Here is an 18,527-nt window from a genome sequence, read left to right on the forward strand (position 1 = left end):
ACTCAGGAGGCTGAGGCAGGAGAATGGCATGAACCCGGGAGGCGGAGCTTGCAGTGAGCAGAGATCGCGCCACTGCACTCCAGCCTGGGCGACACAGCGAGACTCCATCTTAAAAAAAAAAAAGAAAGAAAAAAAAGAAAAGAATTTTACTCTGGGGAAACCCTTCAAAGTCACACTGATATTTCCTGTGCAGAAATGCTCAGCTGAAGGCTGGGCGCGGTGGCTCACGCCTGTAATCCCAGCACTTTGGGAGGCTGAGGCAGGTGGATCACCTGATGTCAGGAGTTCGAGACCAGTCTGACCAACATGGAGAAACTCCGTCTCTACTAAAAGTACACAATTAGCCAGGTGTGGTGGCGCGTGCCTGTAATCCCAGTTACTTGGGAGGCTGAGGCAGGGGAATCACTTGAACTCAGGAGGCAGAGGTCACAGTGAGCCAAGATCGCACCATTGCACTCCAGCCTGGGCAACAAGAGCGAAACTCTGTCTCAAAAAAGAAAAAAAAGTGTTCAGCTGAGCAGGGGGATGCTTTCTGGAAGTCTCTCCTTGGTATGGACTCTGGGAGGCAGGGGACACGTCCCAGGGGTCTGGCTGAGCTCCAGGTGGCAGCTCCCGAGAGTCCCCAACTGCCTGTGAAGTACAGAGACCCTGGGACAGGCGGGGCTGAGACACCCAGGAAGGTCTGGGTCCCCACTCGGATGTGCTTCTCTGGGAGGCACAATAGTCCAGGAGCCAGGCTGCAGGGAGCCAGGGCCATGGGGCTGTGGGGGAAGCATGGCCTGGAGGGCAGGGAGCATGATGGATTGGGGAGGGGCTCTTTAGAGAGGGACCTCTCTCAGTGCCTACCTTCAGAACCTGCCCCATCAGTGTGGGCGCTAGCAGCACCTCCTTCCCCTACCTTCCTGACAAAATTAAGCTGAGAGGAAATGGGACTTCAGCTCTGACAGAGGTGCTTAGTCTTTCCCCAGGCTCTCCACGGTCCTCCAAGAACCCGCGGCCCTGGAATTTGCACTGTTCCCCTGAGATGAACCCAACTGCTCACTGAGTGCCATGCCCTGGGGCTGCCTCAACCTTGCACAGCCCCAGGTTAGATCCACACAGTGGCATGCCTGTGCCCCTTCCCCACTGTCCCTGCACCCCTGGCAAGGGGCCCTAACCTCTGGCAAACCAAAGTAAAGGGTCAACTCCAAGAGCAGCAAAGGGACAGGGTATACAGGAGAAGACAGAGGGCAGGGACCCTGGACTCCATGCTAGGAGCTGCAGCTGCCGCTGTGCCACCCTTTAACTCCGTGGCCTTAGAAAACTTCTCCAAATCTTCAGCTTCTTTATGTATATAAAGGATTTCACTGATCTTTACACAGTTCCCGTGGGCTGCTGGGAGGAGAGTATAAAATAATATATGTGATGGTGCTTTGTGGCCCCAAAGCCTGGGGAGTGCTGGGGTCTCTCACCTCAGTTAGCCTTTCAGTCATCAGCTCTGTCGTGTCTTTCTGGAGTTCAGTCTTGAACTGCCTCTTATCCAGTTCTTAGCTGGGACAACTAATATAGCCCAGGAGCAATTTTCAGTGTTCTAAGCACTCACTGACTGCACCAAGAGAAAGCTAGTGTCCCGCCCCACAGAAATGCCCTCACAGCATTACAGCATAACTAATAGTGGGGCCCTTAGCAAGAGGAAATACAAGAACCAATAAGCCGGGTGTGGTGGCTCATGCCTGTAATCTCAGCACTTTGGGGGACTGAGACAGGCAGATAACTTGAGGTCAGGAGTTTGAGACCAGCCTGGCCAACATGTCTCTACAAAGAAAAGCCCTGTCTCTACAGAAAAAAAAAAAAAAGGCCAGGCATGGTGGCATATGCCTGTAATCCCAGCTACCCAGGAAGTTGAGGCAGGAGAATTGCTTGAATCCAGAAGGCGGAGGTTGCAGTGAGCCAAGATCATGCCACTGCATTCCATCCTGGGCAACAGAGTGAGACTCCATCTCAAAAAGAAAAAGAACCAACAAATCAGCTGGATGCAGTGGCTCACGCCTATAATCCCAGCACTTTGAGAGGCCAAGGCAGGAGGACTGCTTGAGCCCAGGAGCTCAAGACCACCCTGATCAACATGGTGAGAACCTGTCCCTACACAAAATTTAAAATGCAGTTGTGATGGTGACGTGTGTGTGTGGTCCCAGCTACTCAGGAGGCTGAGGTGGGAGGATCACTTGAGTCTGGGAGGTCAAGGCTGCAGTGAGCACGGTTGCGCCGCCACTTCACTCCAGCCTGGAAGACAGAATGAAACCCTGTCTCAAAAAAAAAAAAAAAAGAACCAACAAGTGACTTCAGTTTCTAGCAGACAACTGAGAAGGATGTTTCCACTACTAAACAGTGTTCACTGACCTTTGTGAAGAGGACTTTTGGTAAACTCCTCTTGGAATTTAGCACCAGGAAAAAGCTTGCTGGGGCTCATGAACCAGTTCTATCTATACATAAACCATGACATCTCATGTTTGCCTCCGGTACCAGCAAGCCCTGAGCTATAGTCAAAGCTCAAATACCACGGTCTTAAATATTCTGCAACAGTGTAACTGTACATACTTTTTACTGTAAGCTACCTCAAATCTTTCTCAGGAATAGGTGCGAGATATGTGTGATAAATAAGAAGTAAATGTTGATGAGAGGCAAGTGGGTTTAAAAAGAAGCAGCAGAAGCAGGAAACGGGTCCTGCACCTTGGTAGCTGTGTGTCCCTGGATAAGCCCCTTCGTCTCTGAATCTATACTTGCGTATCAGTAAAATGGGGATCCTGATGCCTGACACCGTCCCTGAGTTGAAATGGAAATTGGCTAACACAATGCTATTAAATCCTGGGTCGTCTTATTAAAGACCTCATTCCTTCCTCTCTTCTCTCATGCTGGGAGACCCCAGGATTCCCGGGTAGAGGGCGCCGGTTCTGCCTTGAAGCTGGGCTCTCAGGGCCTCACTGCGGGGTCTCTGCAGCCTCAGTCGCTGGCACAAATGCTGAACTGCAGCAGCCGCTGGGGTCTCCTAGGGGACCTGGGCGCCCCTACCTTATCTCTGAGTCCTCCTTAGGGTACTTGTCCACCAGGCTGATGACGTCCAGCACCACTAGCCCCACGCACAGGATCTGCTTCTCTTCCATGAGGCTGATGCCAGAGCTTCCTGCCCGCCCAACTGACGGGTTCCTCCCGGCCTCTGCCTGTTATCCAGGAGGATGGTGTCCTCGCTCCCAGCTGCCCTGGCTCCTCCTCCGCGTGGGAGCTCCTCCTCCAGGGAGTCACCTGCAGCGGCGAGGGGTGCAGGAAACGAAAGGAGCAGGGCCCTTGCTCCCGACACCCGAAGACCCAAGCTGGCCTGGGAAAGCCAACCCGGAGGTCTTGGCCCCCGGTCTTCCCGTAGCAGGTTGCCTGGGCCTGCAGATGGCAACGCCTCCCACTTCTCAGCCTCAGTTTCCTCGCTTGTCAGATGGACTCGGAGCTGATGCAAACCTTTCTAAAGCGCGGCTAAGCGATCTCGAGAATGCAAAGAGAAAATGCGCTGGAAACGCGCTACGTGCCCCGCCCTCTGCTTGCTACACCTGCGTCTCGGACTCCCGACCCTGGAACCGCGAGGTAGAGCTGGGCCTCCATCTGCAGCCCTGCCTGAAGACCGCGGTCGCGGCTGCCCCGCCCCGCCCGGGTTAGTCCCAGCCGAGGCCACGCCTCCGCCGCGGAGCAGCGGAACCTGCCGGGTGGGCGGCAGCCTCACGTGGCGGGAACGCCGAGCGCCCCCTGGCGGACGCCGGCGAAACGGGCGGGACACTAGGGAGATGTCGCAGGAGCCGGGCAGGCGCCGCTTGGTGCCTGAGCCAACTTCCAGCCGCCCCGAGCCGGGCGGAGGCGGCGAGCGCAGTGCGGTACCCAGGGTTCCCTCCGGAGGCCACGGTCTCTCCTGCCCCGTGCCCTGTGCACGCCTGGCAGCCCCCGACCCCGTACCGGAGCAGAACGGTTCGTTTAGTTTTTTAGAAAAACCAAGTGTCTTTATTCCTGGATCGTTTAGTATGGCGGTGGGCGGCGCCCGCGCGGGGGAGCCTGGAGCCCAGGGACTCTGCCTGGAGGGCCAGTGGAGGGAGCGGAGGGTGCGAGGATCGGCTCTTCCGCAGGCCGGCCCTGGAGGGGTTCCGGGGGGATCGTGCCAGGCCAAAAGTCTCCTTGGGCGGCCCCGGGCCTTCCTGAGCCGGCGCGCCCCGGGCCTGGGGAGAGGCCCCCCTGGGCGCGGTGCCGCTGCGGGCCCGGGTGCGGCGCTCGCCCAGGGCTGGGTGCTGCGTCCCAGGCGGGACCCCGGGAGCCTGTCGCCCCCGCTGTCTCTTCAGCCGGCGTAGACACGTCGGGCGGGACCCCAGTCTACGCGTGTTCAAGCTCTGGGTCCCCATAGAGCAGGGCCCCGCTGAAGATGGTGAGCGGCTCCTCCGAGTGCGCCAGCTGCCCCATGACCAAGTCGACGCAGACCGTGTCCCCGGCCTGCAGCGGCAGGATGAGGCTGAAGACGCCCAGGGTGCCCGGGCTGGGCTGGCTCTCGGCCACCGGCTTATTCTCCAGGCCCTCGGGCTCGTAGCCCCCGGAGTCTACGCGGGCCACGCCCTGGTTGGAGCGGGATAGCACGGCCTCCACTTTCTCGTGCCGGTGCCCAGTCAGCACTGCGCTCAGCAAGTAGCGTCCAGCGAGTGGCGCTGTGAAGACTCCTGGGGACGAGGATAGCAGTCAGGGGGGCCAGGGAAGCTCCGGGGAGCGCACCAGAACTCCTGGACTGGGGGGGACCCACTGGGTCTTTTCCCCTCACTGGAATGCAAGCAGCAGGGAACTTGGGGCTTTGTTCACTATGCATCCCCAGCCCTTAAAACAGTGCCTGGGCAGGAGCAGGCCCCAGTAGAGATCTGCTGAATGAATGAATGAATGAATGACTACTACTTCTCCCCACAGGCTGAGAATGAATAAATGAAGAAAGAGCCGAGGTCTCCCCAAATCAGAGAATGAAAAGATTCACACTGTCGGAAGAGGCAAGAATGGGAAGATAACACTGCACACCTTACCCATTTCTCCAGCTGTTCAACCCAGCCCCTCCCAGGCCTACCTGTCTCTGGATCATAATAGCCTCCATCATTGAGCAGGACTCTGTCGAAGGGGACCGTGCCTGGTTCAGACCGGGGCAAACTCAGGGCAGCTGAAAATGCCACTCGGGGCACAGGAGCTGCTGGTGCGCCCTCCACTCCTGAGCAGGAAGGGTGGGTGTTAAAGGGGATGCTCAGGGCAGAGTGCCAGCCCCCTTCCCCTGCTGGATCCCCAGCCCAGGGCTGCCCGAGGACCTCCATCCTCCAACCCCTAGTCGCTTCTCCCCCCAGAATCGAACGAAAGGCACTCACCCTGTTCACCTTGAGGACCTGTGAGAAGAGGAAAGGGAGCAGTGAGAAGTAAAGCAGCTCTCACTAAGTCACTCAGCAAACATCTGCTGAGGCTCTCCTGTTGTGCTGGGTGCTACGTGGACTTCAAAGAAGGAATCGGGGTATCAAGAAAAATAGGAATAGGTAGGGTCCATTCTGTTCAACTGCTGGGCCATCGCAGCTTTTCACACCCCAGTCAGCCATAATAGACTCAGCTTTAGTCTCCAGTACTGCAGTGGGGCCAACATTATCCATCAGCCTCCTATTACCCATTAACCAAACACGGTGACTATCACAGTTCCTCCTCACTTTCCTCTGATTTTCCCTGTCAGTCAGGTAGGACCCAATTCCCCTTGTCAAGTTCAGAGTGGAATGTCAAGCCTGGGGCTGCCAGAGGGGGTCAGGGTTGGAGGGTGGGCAGTGGCAACCCTGACTGCAGCAAGGGTCTCAGTGCACATACCTGGTGGCCCGATGGGCCCCTCTTGCCCGTCCTTGCCTGGCGATCCTGGAGGTCCAGCAGGGCCTGGGGGCCCCTGCAGCCCAGGAGGCCCTGGGGGCCCAGCCTCTCCTGCAGGCCCTACAGTGACAAAATTGAGTTGAAAGAGGGCCATAAAAGGAGTTTCCAATGGGTAAGGAAGGTGGGTGTTGGCTTCACGAACAGGGAGAAGATAGATGGAACAGGTGGAGCTTTGCAGACTGAGGGGGCGATGGGGTCCCTTGCTGCATATGCTGGATCCCTGGCTGGCACAGCAACATCCTCTCTCCACCCACAGGCCTAGTGAGCAGCCAGAGGGAGGGCAGGGAGCTAGGACTTTGCATCCTCTCTTGCAGGCAAACGCTAACACCTGGAATAGTGGTTGGGGCTGCAATTCATGCTGGGAAAAGCAAGGAGAAAGCAGATGAGTTGGAAGCTGGGCTGGGGGAGGGGGAAGAAAAATAAAGGGCTTGAAAGGGGTCCCCTCATGCCTTTTGTCCCCTCACCAGTGAGGTCCTTCAGGCTAAGCTGGTGCAGACGGTCCTCCAGGAGCTGCAGGGAGCTGTTAAGGGCACCGAGCCGCCTGCCCAGACCCGCCTGTCCCCCCACCAGCTTCTCCAACAGGGCTGCCTGCGTCTGGCTGGTGGTGTTGGTTTCCCGTAGCCCGGCCCAGAGCCCAGCCATGTGTCTGGAAAGGCCCTCGCGCAGGCCCTGCAGTCCCCCAGCCATAGTGTCCAACCGTTCACAGACACCCTCAAGACGGCCCAATCGCCCCTCTAGGCTGGGGCACTGGCCGGCCTGTGCCTGTCCCTCCTCCAGGCCTCGGAAGCGCTCCTCACTCTCCGTAGCATGCTCTGTGGCCTCTTGCTGCAGCCTATTAATCTCAGAAATAATGCGGTCCTTGGTGGCCCCCAGGTCAGCCAGATCAGCGCCCTGGCCCTCCACAGTGGTCTGGAGCTCATTCAGTGAGTCATTGAGGGAGCTGAAGGTGAGAATAACCTCAGAGAGCTCTCCTTGCAGGGCCTGCAGGGCTGAGCCTGAGCTGCCCCCAAACACGCTGAAGCCGTCCAGGGGCCCACGGCTTGGTCCCCCAACACCTGGACCAGCCCCAGGACCCCGAGGAGGCAACAGGGGGCAGGAGCAGCGCTCCACACCATCCCGAAGGCGGCCTAGTTCCTCTTGAACTCCACCACAGGCCCCACATCCCTCATCCCCATGGGCCTGCAGCAGCCCCTCCAGTTGGCCTAGCCGGGCTGCAGTGAGATTCAACCGTAGCGTGAACTCTGCAGCTGTCTCATCCTGGGCATCTACACGATCCTGGAGCTGGCCCACAACCCCTTGTAGTCCCTCCAGCATGGCCTGCTGGGCCTCCCCCGCTGCTTCCACCGTGTGCAGGCCTGAGCCCACCAGCCGCAGCTGTCCCTCACTGTCCAGCACCCTGCGTTCCAAGGCACTGAGGATCTCGCTGACCTGAGAGTCCTGCTCCCCAGGGGCCCCAGAGCAGAGCTGCCCGCATGCCTGCATGGCCCCTGCCACCTGCTCCTCCAACAGATCCAGCCGCCCCCCCAGCTCCCCGCTCACATTGGCCAGCAGCGCCCCCAGCTGCTCTAGTTGGCCCCGGGCAGCAGGCAGCCAGTGGCCCAGCCCCCCAGGAGCCCCAGGCCAGCTCTCCTCCTGCTCCTCCGAGGGGCCCAGGGTGGAGTTGAAGCGGTCCTCCAGGCGAGACAGGCGGGAGGCCAAGCTGGTGTAGCCTGGAGGGTGGCCCCCCTGCCCCGCAGCTCCTCCCAGCTCTGTGCCTCGCCGCCCACTCAGCACTGTCACTGAGCCGGCCACGACATCCAGCCTGCGCTCCAGCTCTGCCAGTCGCCGGCCCAGCTCTGGAGAGCAGCATTCCTGAGGGGGCCTGCGTCCCACGGCCAGCCCAGGGAGGTGCCGTTGCTGCTCCTCCACAGAGGCCAGCAGCTTCTCCAGTGCTCGCAGCCGCTCCCTGTCCTCCTGCTGCTGCCGGCGGAAGCCATCCAGCCCGGCCAGGCACACAGAGCAGGACTCCTGCAACCGCTGCTCCAGCTGCCGCAGCAGCTCCTCACTGGGGCCCGGAGGGGCTGAGGCTGGGGCTGGGGCCCTGCTGCCCCCACTGCTGCTACTGCCGCCATGATGGTTGTTGAGGTGACCCAGCTCCTGGTCGTGGGTGGAGACGCGGGTGTCCAGGAGCTGCAGCTGGTGCTGGATCTCATTGAGGGTTTCATGCACTCCAGGGCGGGCAGCCGCGTCAGCTGGCTGCTGCCTCCCGTTGAAGGCTGTCTCCACAGCCCTCTGCACATCCTCTGCCAGGCGCCCGCTCAGTCCTTGCAGGACGCCCCGCAGACTTTGCAGCTCCTTGGTCAGGCTCTGCACCTGTTCCTCCAGCTGCTGCACCTTCTCTGACTCCCCAGGACCTAAGGAGAGGGGAAGGCAAAAGGCAGAGGGGCTGGACCCCAGAGCTCAGGGCCCCTGCTCACCCCAGCTCCAGCAAGGGTCAGATGCTGGGCTTTGTCTCTCCTTTGGGTGATTTTGGCAAGATGAAAAAGAGGAAACTCCATTCACTAAATGCCTGTAGGCCAAATTTGAACATGACTCTGTTCTTCAACAACTCCCCTGGGGAGATACCAGGAACTCTTCCCATTATATAGGCTGGGAAACTGGACCAGAGATATTAGGAGCCTGGCCATGGATCACAGGTTTAATAAGTGGCAGTGCTAAGTTTCAAACCTCGACCATCTATCCGGCCCCCAGGTCCATGTCCTCTCCACCTGCCCAGAGTGCCTCTTAACTTCTTGGAAACTCTTTCCTTCTCTGTGAAAGGATAATGACACTCTTCTGTCATGGGGCTGTCAAGAGGGGCGAAATGGGAGTGTAGGGGAGGCACTATGGATGCCACAAGAGCAGCTACCACTGGGTGACACTTCCTTCCCTGCAACACCATGGGGACAAAGAAGAGGCTCTGTGGACGGTGAGAGTTGGCCAGGAGTTCCTGTTTGCATAATTATAGTACGGCTATCTCGGGGCAGGGAAACAGCACATCCGGTGTGCAGCAAGCAGGAGGGAAGGCAAGCCACGGGGACTGCTGCATGCTGGGACCTGCGGTCTACAGAGGCCATGGAGGGGTCTGGGATCTGTAGTCAGGTGCAATGCATGCTAGGATTTGTAGTCTCAACTGTCTGTCCCCATGGACCAAGCTTCTCAAAGGAATGCCCCCTTTCTCCTGCAGCTGTTTGAAGGATCTTGGCCACATGTGGGTGTGTGCGAGCACCTTCTCTTTCTCAGCCTTCTTTTTCTGTCTCTCCATCTTTTGCATGCTCTCTCTCTCACAAACACCAAGACACAACCACACACATGCATGCGGTCACGCACGGGCGCGCGCGCGCGCGCACACACACACACACACACACACACACACACGGGCAGGGAATCTCTGCGATCTCACTAACTCCCTTCTGCCCCTCTCTTCTTTCTGGCATAGAGCATGGGGGATTCCCCCAGCAGCCTGGCCCTACATTTCCCATTGCATCGGATCACCATCTGGCACTTGTGGCCCTCGCAGCAGCTCCCACACTCACCTTCTCCCCCCAGTCCACTGAGGGGGCTGCCTGCACTGGAGCCAGAGAGGTTGGGGCGGGCAGGCCGGGGCAGGGGCCGCGGTGTGGAAGATGCAGGCCCCAGCGCTGGAGCAGGACTCTCAGCACAGTCATCGCCCCCGTAACCCTGACAGCACCTCCACTCCATGTCGGTCACCGTCTTGTAGGCCACACGGTAGCGAGGGCGGAGGAAGCGGCGGTACCTGGCAGAGGCAGAAGGAGGCCTCTTTATTCCTCCCTGTATTGTTAGTGACCCTGGTCCCTGTCCTCAGGGGTGGGCAGCTGCTGGTGGGCATGGCCTGTCCCTCAGGCTGGGTCCCTCTTACTGTCCAACATGTGGCCTTGCTCAGCTGACAGCTGTCAGCTTTTTGGTCAAGGGCTAAATAAATCCCTGCTCTTCCTTCCCTTGCCCTGCGCTGGAACCTTGAACTCCTCTGCTTGAGCCTGAGCCATCCCAGAGAAGGCATCTGGGGCTGGCGCGTGAGGCAGGTTTGCCCTCAGTCTCCCACCAGCCAAACTGTTGTCTCAGTATCTCCTCAAAATGGCTGCGACCCTAGACCCTGTCCTGCCCTCGCTCCCTGCTTTGTACAGACTCCCTGAGTCAGCCACCCACCATCTGCCCTCACCCAGTTCCCACCAAGGGCCCATTCCCCGGCCCTGGGACTCACATGATGCTTTGGGGACACTGGGGCTGGCCCCAGGCACAGGGCTGATACTTGACATACGTCTCCACTCCATCCTCAAGGACACAGCTCACTGTCCGGGTCACCACATAGGCACACCAGTTCCTGTAGGTACAACCCCCTCTGGGTCCAAGGACCAAAGATACACGCCCTGAAGGATGGCCCAGGGGCTACCAGAGGGGCTGAGGAAGGCTCCAAAGATGCAGGGCCCTTGGGGTCAGTGAGAGCAAGGACTTTGGCAGGACCACCCTCCCTATCCCCCACGCTTTCCTGTGTAGCAGGGGCAGATAAAGACTTTTCAAGATGGGGAGTGGTGCAGAATGGTAAACCACAACCACAGAGCAGTCAGCCCTCATGGCAGTGAGGCCCTGGGGAGCCTCTGAATGTACACGATCACCTGTGTCCCTTTCTCAGTCTGTCTCAGTCCCCAGTTTGGCATGCCGTGTGCGCAGAGCCAGGCTGGGCCCTGTGGTGATCTGAACACTGGCTTCCACCCCACCCCTCCGGGAGAGGACGGGCAGGCCAGCTCAGGGTTAAGTAGAGAATAAGCCATTGATGAGCCTGCCCCTCTTGCAGTTCTATACTCCTGGCCCCATTCATGCCGGCCTCTCATCTGTGTCTGGCTGAAGGGCTGGAGGGAACAGAGCGGGAGTGGTGTCAGAATTATGGATTACTAGATGGGGCCAAGGGAGCCCCAGAAGGGGACAAAAGGTCTCCCTGAGGCTCTGGGGCTGGGATACAGAGGGCAGCTGGCAGGAAGGCCTGGCCTGCTCCCCTCAGGGCAGCTTCCCTGGGTATATAACTGCAGGGCCCCATGAGGGTATGTTGGAGCAGACCCCCTAGGTGACCCAGGGAGCATATGTGTTCAGGGGGTCCTGGAAAAGGTGCCGTGGGAAGGTGGACATGTGAGGAGCCACCTGATGGATGGGCTTCTCACTCCCCCTCTGCCCTGCATTAGGGGACAGAGCCCAGGGCAGGGAGCCAGAAGGAGGTGGCATTCTGACCCCCTTCTCACCACCCAAGCCTCGGGCTGGGACCCAGACTCTTACCTGTGGCGGCTGGCTGGCCGGGGGGCGCTCTGGGCCTGGGGCCCCCCGGGGCTGAGGGCCCCACCGGACCCCGTGTAGAGGCTGTAACCTCGAGGAGGGTAGCTGGCGGCCCCCGCAGCTGCGGACAGCAGGCAGCAGAGGTAGCAGCTCCAGAGGGTGCGGGGGGCCATGGTGGGGCGCTCCACAGTGGCCCTCAGAGACTCATCCCGCCCAGCCACTGGCTCCTCTGCCGGCCCCAGGGATGCTGCTGCTCCACAGGACAGCGCGAGCCCGTCCCGTCCGTCCCAGCTTCCTGCCGGCAGCCCCCGGCCACACGTCTTCTCCTTGGCTGCCTGGCCTGACCCCTCTCCCCTCCTCTTTCCTCCTCAGCTCCTGTCCGTCCCTGCTCGGTTCCTTCCGCTCTTCTCTTCACTTCTGAGGGGGTTTGTTTTCTGTGCCCCCTCTGGCCTCTGGTCCCTGCCCCTCTCAGGAGCTGTGGCTCAGAAGTTGCGTCCTGGGCTTCCGCCCCCTCGTCCCAGCTGGCCCTCTTCTAGTCTCCCTGTCCTCTTTCCCTGATGACCGGATCCTGGGGGTGACAGGGCTTTGCCCCTGTGGCTGTTCGGAGGCGCGAGAGTGGCCGTGGGGCGGGCCCTGGCCTCCTCCTCCCTGCTGGCTCCCCTCCCTTCCCCCCTGTCTGGCTGGCGGTCCTGCCTCCCCCTTCCTCCCCCCACCTCTCCAACCATCGTGCGCCACATCTGCTTCTTGTTAACTCCGGGAAAGAGGGGAAAAAAAAGGAAAAACAGAAATGTGGAGTTGCCGCCGGGCTTGAGGCCAGCCTCTCAGATGGGCCACATGGAGCCAGGGCCAAAGCTGGGAAGGAGGCCCAGGGCTGGTCACTCCGACTGGGAACGGGAGCCAGAGTCGCAGCTCCCCTGGGGCTGGAGCAGGCCTCCCCTGGGGGAGAGGGCCCTAGAGAGGGGGCCCAGAGGGGAGGGCGAGATGGAAGGACTGGACAAGGGAGAATGAACTTGGAGAACTCAGCAGGACTTCACTCACCATCTAGTCCAGCAGTCTCCTTTTAGAGATGTGAAAATTGAGGTCAGAGTGGGAGAGTAACTTGTCCAAGGTAACACAGCAAATCAATGGTAAGGCTGAGAACACACACTAAATACCAAGTCAGTGACTTGGGAGAAAGGAGGAAAGGAGAATGTACTACTGGGCCAGGAAGGAAAAGGAGTCCTTACTCCACTGAGGCAGACGGGAAATCCACAGACGACAGAAGAGTAAGAAAGGGACAGGTGTGGTGGCTTACGCCTGTAATTCCAGCACTTTGAGAGGCCAAGGCGGGCAGATCACAAGGTCAGGAGTTCGAGACCAGACTGACCAACATGGTGAAACCCTGTCTCTACTAAAAATACAAAAATTAGCCAGGCGTGGCGGCGTGCACCTGTAATCCCAGCTACTCAGGAGGCTGAGGCAGGCGAATTGCTTGAACCCAGGAGGAGGAGGTTGCAGTGAGCCAAGATCATGCCACTGCACTCCAGCCTGGGCAACAGAGCGAGACTCTGTCTCGGGAAAAAAAAAAAAAAAAAAAAGAAGAGGAAGAAAGGCACCTAGCAATGGGGAGCAGACTTCTTTCAAGCAGTAGAGGGCACGTGGGCAGGAAGACAAAGAACCCTTCTTAAAGGGATAAATGAAAATGGGTCCTGGGCTTGTTTTGGTGACAGTCAAGCCATAACTGGGTGGAGGTGGGGTGAGGTGAATCAGGACCGATCTCTAGAGCACCAGAGGCAGTCAGTCCCTAGTCTGGAGCTGAGTCTGATAGCTCTCAGTGACAGGCAAACAGCCGTCAGCCTGACCTGAAAGTTCCACCTGCGCCATCTTGATCTAAAACCTTGGTCCCTGTCACCATTTGACCCTCAGTGCTTGACCAGGGTCTCCAGGTGGTGGGATGCTTTGGAGAAAGAAACAGAGGCACAAGACAGAAAGGAGACAGGAGAATGCTGTGTGCCAGGCACTGCGGAGGTGCCCAGGTAGCAAAGGCATAGGTAAGACTTAGACGCTGTCCACTTAGGAGCAACTGAGGTTGTTGGAGAATGGGACACAAGCACCCAAATAGAGAACTGTCACAAGCCAGGACAGAAAAAGTGCCAAGGGGCAGGAAAGAGGGATGATGTATGTTCCAGCTAGGAGGAGGGAAAAGACAGCTGGCTGAGGGAGGCAGTCAAAGGAGAGGCTGGAAAAGACAGAAGCTGAACAGCACTGGGGCGGGGGTAGGGGTGGGCGGCAGGAGTCAAGAACAGAGACAAGGCAAGGAGAGAGATTTCAGGCTCAGGAAGAGTGGTCTGTCTCAGTCTCCTCAGCTATACAGGAATAACAGGACTCTCCATCCCACTTTACGAGGATTAAGTAAGTCAATGCGTGTAAACATTCTAGAACAGTGCCTGGCAAATGGTAAATGCTCAATCAGCGTTAGCTCTTTTTTTGTGTCAGGAAAAAATGGAACCGAAATTCAGAGAAGTAGATTTTGGACAAATTAGGGAGAGGCTCAAATGACTGGTTATGAAGTTGTATTGCAAGTTTTCGAGTAGAAGCATATATGCATACACAAAAGAAGATATTGTGAGTGATAATATTGAATACAGTGTCAGAGCACAGGCAGTGTAGCCCCAGCTCCTCCTGTCACTATCTATGACCCAGCAAATCCCATGACACCACTGGGAGTCTATGTGTCATCTGAAGTTCCTTCCAAATTCTACATTGCAAAGTGATGCAGTCTTGGGCTCTGGTGGTGACAGTGACCATGGATAGGCAGGGAACATTGTAACTGCGTGGTGACTGCCTGAGTAATGAGGAACCAGATGAAGGGAGACACAAGAGAAGATTCCAGCATTTGAACCAGGATGGGGAAGTCGGGAAGAGAGCAGGTTTGGAGGAAAGAAGTGATCGTAGTTTGAACATACTGAATTTAAGATAAGAGTAACACATCCAAGTGGAAACCAGTGTCCAGGATGGTTAGCAATGGGGGACCATTGATTCTTCCACCATATGCAGGGTAATAGGTGGAAGCCATGAGAATGAATGCCATCATATCATCAATGCAACTCTGAACCATCTTACCTCCGATATCCTATGACCCGGAATGTGACCTTGATGGCTAAGAGAAATGTTTGTGAAAAGACAGGGTCAGGCTGGGTGTGGTGCCTCAAGCCTGTAATCCTAGCACTTTGGGTGGCTGAGGTGGGAAGATCACTTGAGGTCAGGAGTTTCAGACCAGCCTGGTCAACATGGTGAACCCCATCTCTACTAAAAATACAAAAATTAGGCCAGGCACGATGGCTCATGCCTGTAATCCCAGCACTTTGGGAGGCCGAGGTGGGCAGATCCCATAAGGTCAGGAGTTCGAGACCATCCTGGCCAACATGGTGAAAGCCTGTCTCTACTAAAAATACAAAAATTAGCCGGTGTGGTGGTGTGTGCCTGTAATCCCAGCTACTCAGGAGGCTGAGGCACGAAAATCGCTTGAGCCCTGGAGGCGGAGGCTGCAGTGAGCCAAGATTGCGCCACTGAGTTCCAGCCTGTGCAGCAGAGTGAGACTGACTCAGGACAAAACAGTGGGGATGGTGGTGAAAATGCTGGAACAAACAGAAACGGAAATTTGTAGTTGCCCCTTAGAGCCCTGGGGATCAGCACACAGGAGATTTGAAGGAAATGTTCACAGGAGATCCTGATTTCAAAGAAGTTGTCCGTGGAAGGCTGCAGCTTTGTCCCTGGTCTCCAGGCTCTGGCTCTGGCCCTGGCAGGAAGCCAACCCACTTCCCCTCCAGATTGCCCCAGCTGCTGCTATGGGTTTTCTTTCTCTGCTCTTCTCCCTCTCCTTGCCCTTAGGAGGCCTCTCGCAACCTGAAAAGTCACCCCAGCCATCTTGTCACTGCCCAGTTGTTACCCATTCCCTCGCCTACACTCTGAAGTTCAAAAATCTGTGTATAATTTAAGTGTATCAAGTAAAAAATGTTGGCTTTGAAATATAGTTGCAGTAGGTTGCATTTCATTTGCTTTTATGTAATTAGGAGACAAGACCTAGGAGCTGTCATGAATGTTTGTGAAATCACAAAGGTATCAGTGGCTCTGAGTTCACCAGGGAGGACGCTTCCCCTTGCTGGCTTGAGTGGGCAAACAGGCTGCAGTGGAGACTAAAGTTAGAGTGCAGTGGTAGTGGTGATGGTGGCAGTGACATTCTGGTGGTGGTATTGGCAGGCAGCCATAAATTTCCAAAGCAATTGGTAAGAGTTCCTGACCCCCCAAAAAGCTAAGTTCCTGGTGGTACTAGGACATGATCTATTTTACAACCTCTCCAAAGTGGGTAATTTCCAAGGATCTAGTGCCAATTGGCCCTACGAGGCAATTAACTCATTCATTCAGCTTCACTGACTGAGCAATGAGTTCATGACCAGGGTCAGGACAGCCGTGGGCACCAGCAATAAGGAGCATTTTATGTCTAGCCTCTCTGTCAGAGGACTGAATATTGGGAGGGAAAAGGGGGGAATAATATGATTTGGGGCCTGGTGCTGTGGCTCACGCCTGTAATCCCAGCACTTTGGGAGGCCGAGGCAGGAGGATCACTTGAGGTCAGGAGTTGGAGACCAGCCTGGCCAGCATGGTGAAACCCCGTTTCTACCAAAAATTCAAAAATTACCCCGGTGTGGTGGCACACTCCTGTAATCCCAGCTACCCAGAAGGCTGAGGCAGGAGAATTGCTTGAACCTGGGAGGCAGAGGTTGCAATGAGCTGAGATTGCATCACTGCCCTCCAGCCTGGGTGACAGAGCGAGACTCATATCAAAAATAAAAAATAAAAATAAAAAAAAAAGGTGATTTGGACTTTGGGTCATGCCAATCCACATGGGAATTCAAGTTTGTGGGGAGTCTTGAGCAAAAGCCCACTTTTCTCCAAAGAGATACACTTTACTTTTCCTTTTAGCTCTTCCTCCAGGTTTAAGACTTTAGTAGCCCACCTCCCTGAACCCAGTCCCCCTTCTCCCAGGTCTTGTTGCTTTCTCACTCCTGAGCCTAATTCTGGCCTGTCTTTTCCTTGAAAATGTCACACTAATCACAGATATTGAGCTCCACAAGTGCCCCCCAGTCATTTCCCTCCACATCCTCCCAAATCCCCCCAGGATGAGGCTGTGCCTGTCTCACTTCCCAAATAGTTCTTTATCCAAGCTTGGTTCGAGATTTGTCAGTTCTTAGTTAAGTCTAGTTCAGTCTCATAGACTGTTTTTTGTTTCAGTTCTTCCAGGCACTGGGCCAAATGACCCATTCAAGGCTGATAAAGACTCACTGACCTAGGCACAGGAAGTTCTGTGAGGTGAATGAATTTCTGGGTGGTCCTAAAATAAATCCTTTCCCTCTTGTGCCTAACCCTAGGAAAACCTACTGAGTCCAGTCTGACCTGGAACAGGGAGTGGAGGTAGGAGGAAGAGGTGACACTGCTCTTTCACCAGTTTGTAGAAACTTGGTGAAATCAATTACCTGCTGGGCCTCAGTTTTCTTCCTTTTTTTTTTTTCCCCCCTGAGACAGGGTCTCTCTCTGTTGCTCAGGCTGGAGTGCTGGAGTGCAATGGTGCAATCTCAGCTCACTGCAACCTCTGCCTCCTGGGTTCATGCAAGTCTCCTGTCTCAGCCTCCTGAGTAGCTGGGATTACAGGCGTGCACTACCAGCTAATTTTTGTATTTTTACTAGAGACGGGGTTTTACTATATTGGCCAAGCTGGTCTTGAACTCCTGACCTCAGGTGATCCACCCACCTTGGCTTCCCAAAATGTTGGGACTACAGGTATGAGCCACCATGCCTGGCCAATTTCCTTCTTCATGATTCTGAAGGCCCCTTTCGGCTCTGATAGTCTAGAATACTATGCACCTGGGTCAATTGGTTTTAAGCACTTCAAAGGCTTTCTTTCATGTCATTTTCAGTCTAGAAAGTTTAACTTCCAGGGCCGGCCTAAAGGTAGAGCTTATTTTTAAAAGGGAGGGCTAGTTCTGATTCAACAGTAGACCCAAGTGTTTGGTTGGACTTGGATCTGCTTCAAATTTCCAGGAGACACGAAGCATAATGATGTGTAATCCTTAAGACCTAGACCCTTACTCTCCCAGAGGGGAGCTGGAAACAGACTGCTAACTGAGAGATGCATAAGGGAGTACCTGTCTGGGATTTCACCAGTGTTATGTGGAGGGGACTCGGCTTTCTAAATATGAAGCTTCTGGGAAATATTGAGTGGGGGCTGGTGGTGAGGTGGTGGTGAGGTGGGGGGAGGCCAGGGGAACTACAGACTACTAAAGGCAGGGATTATGTTTAGGAGTCACCGGGCTGAAGCCCTGGTGGACAAACTGTTGATGGTCCCAGATCAGGGAAGGCCACTTTGGGATAGTGCATCCCCAGCTCAGTGCACACGGGCGGGGCGGCAAACTGGTCCCCTGTCCCAAGCTCATAGCATCTCCTGTAGAGTTTTCTTTGGCTCCGAGAAGCAGAGGCCTCCCCCGAGCCCTGGCCCCCCTCTACCGCAAAGCAACTGGCTTCCATTACCCCTGACAGCTCCAGAGCAACAGCCCAGCCCCCGGCCCCGGCCTGGCTCGGTGCCGTTCCCTTTTATGGTTAAGTTGAGAGAAAGCATGGAGTCAGGGGGGAGAAAGTTCTGGCTGGGCAGAGGCTTGGAGAGTTCCAGGGTGCCTCTCCCCTCGCCAGAGACCCTCGGGTACCCGCAGCCACCGCTCTTCGTTCTCTTCGGCGACCTAATCTGTTCTGAACCCAGGACCCCTCTTGCTTGTCCCAGCCCTTCCTCCCCTTCTCCCTCCCTCACATCCGGGGGGTGATTTCCCACTTGGCCGAAGTCCCACGGTTTGGGTTTTGATTCCGGGAGGGTCCGCCCCATTTCCGACGCCCAGCTCCGGGGGTAGGGTGGAGGGAGGGAGCCCGGCTAAGACAGACCCTGGTCAGATCACAAAAGGCAGGATGGTTCTACTTGGTTGCATGTGGGTCACAAAGGCTGGCGCCGGAGAAAGGAGCACCCGGCAGCCCCAGCCCTGTCCCCATTCTACAACGCCTCCCACTCCTGTCCCCGCCGCCCGAGCCAGGGAGAGGGCACTGAGGGCAGGGCCCAAAGGAAGCACCTGGTTGGGCCGGGAAGCGAAGGGTGGACAGCAGTACCGAGGGCCGGGGCCGGAAGGGGGTTGGAGTATCCCGCCGGCCTCGCCGCTGCACCCTCGCCCCAGCCCACTCCCCGGCCCCGGGGAGGCGGCCACCACGGCTTCGTTAGC

The 18,527-nt window shown here is 56.7% G+C and overlaps 2 protein-coding genes across 4 annotated transcripts in view; both read right to left on the reverse strand.

Annotated features, from left to right (window-relative positions):
- KHK (ketohexokinase (fructokinase)) overlaps positions 1-3,668 on the reverse strand; it is a 15,027-nt gene extending 11,359 nt beyond the window's left edge. For all 3 annotated transcript variants that reach the window (XM_011950001.1, XM_011949997.1, XM_011949993.1), the window contains exon 1: positions 3,049-3,668. In XM_011950001.1, coding sequence (XP_011805391.1) covers positions 3,049-3,140 — 92 coding nt within the window. In that variant the 5' untranslated portion in view covers positions 3,141-3,668. The remainder of the gene's footprint in view (positions 1-3,048) is intronic.
- Positions 3,669-3,994: 326 nt separating this feature from the next.
- On the reverse strand, positions 3,995-11,897 carry EMILIN1 (elastin microfibril interfacer 1). The gene is made up of 8 exons (XM_011950019.1): positions 11,236-11,897; positions 10,172-10,291; positions 9,486-9,706; positions 6,396-8,324; positions 5,875-5,991; positions 5,397-5,414; positions 5,108-5,245; positions 3,995-4,718 (listed from the first exon to the last, which is right to left on the reverse strand). Exons 1-8 carry the CDS (start codon positions 11,403-11,405, stop codon positions 4,381-4,383), a joined length of 3,051 nt encoding a protein of 1,016 aa, XP_011805409.1. The 5' UTR covers positions 11,406-11,897; the 3' UTR covers positions 3,995-4,380.
- Positions 11,898-18,527: the final 6,630 nt, after the last annotated feature.

Source organism: Colobus angolensis, unplaced genomic scaffold (assembly GCF_000951035.1).
Source record: "Colobus angolensis palliatus isolate OR3802 unplaced genomic scaffold, Cang.pa_1.0 Scaffold109, whole genome shotgun sequence".
Lineage (NCBI taxonomy): Eukaryota > Metazoa > Chordata > Mammalia > Primates > Cercopithecidae > Colobus > Colobus angolensis.

Bases quoted from the DNA above. Each gene is read 5' to 3' on its own strand.
- EMILIN1 (XM_011950019.1), bottom strand. From the start codon at position 11,405: ATGGCCCCCCGCACCCTCTGGAGCTGCTACCTCTGCTGCCTGCTGTCC. The intron at 10,292-11,235 runs GTAAGAGTCTGG...TTGTACCTACAG, and splicing joins CGGCCAGCCAGCCGCCACAG to GAACTGGTGTGCCTATGTGG. The intron at 8,325-9,485 runs GTGAGTGTGGGA...CCCTCTCCTTAG, and splicing joins CAGTGGACTGGGGGGAGAAG to GTCCTGGGGAGTCAGAGAAG.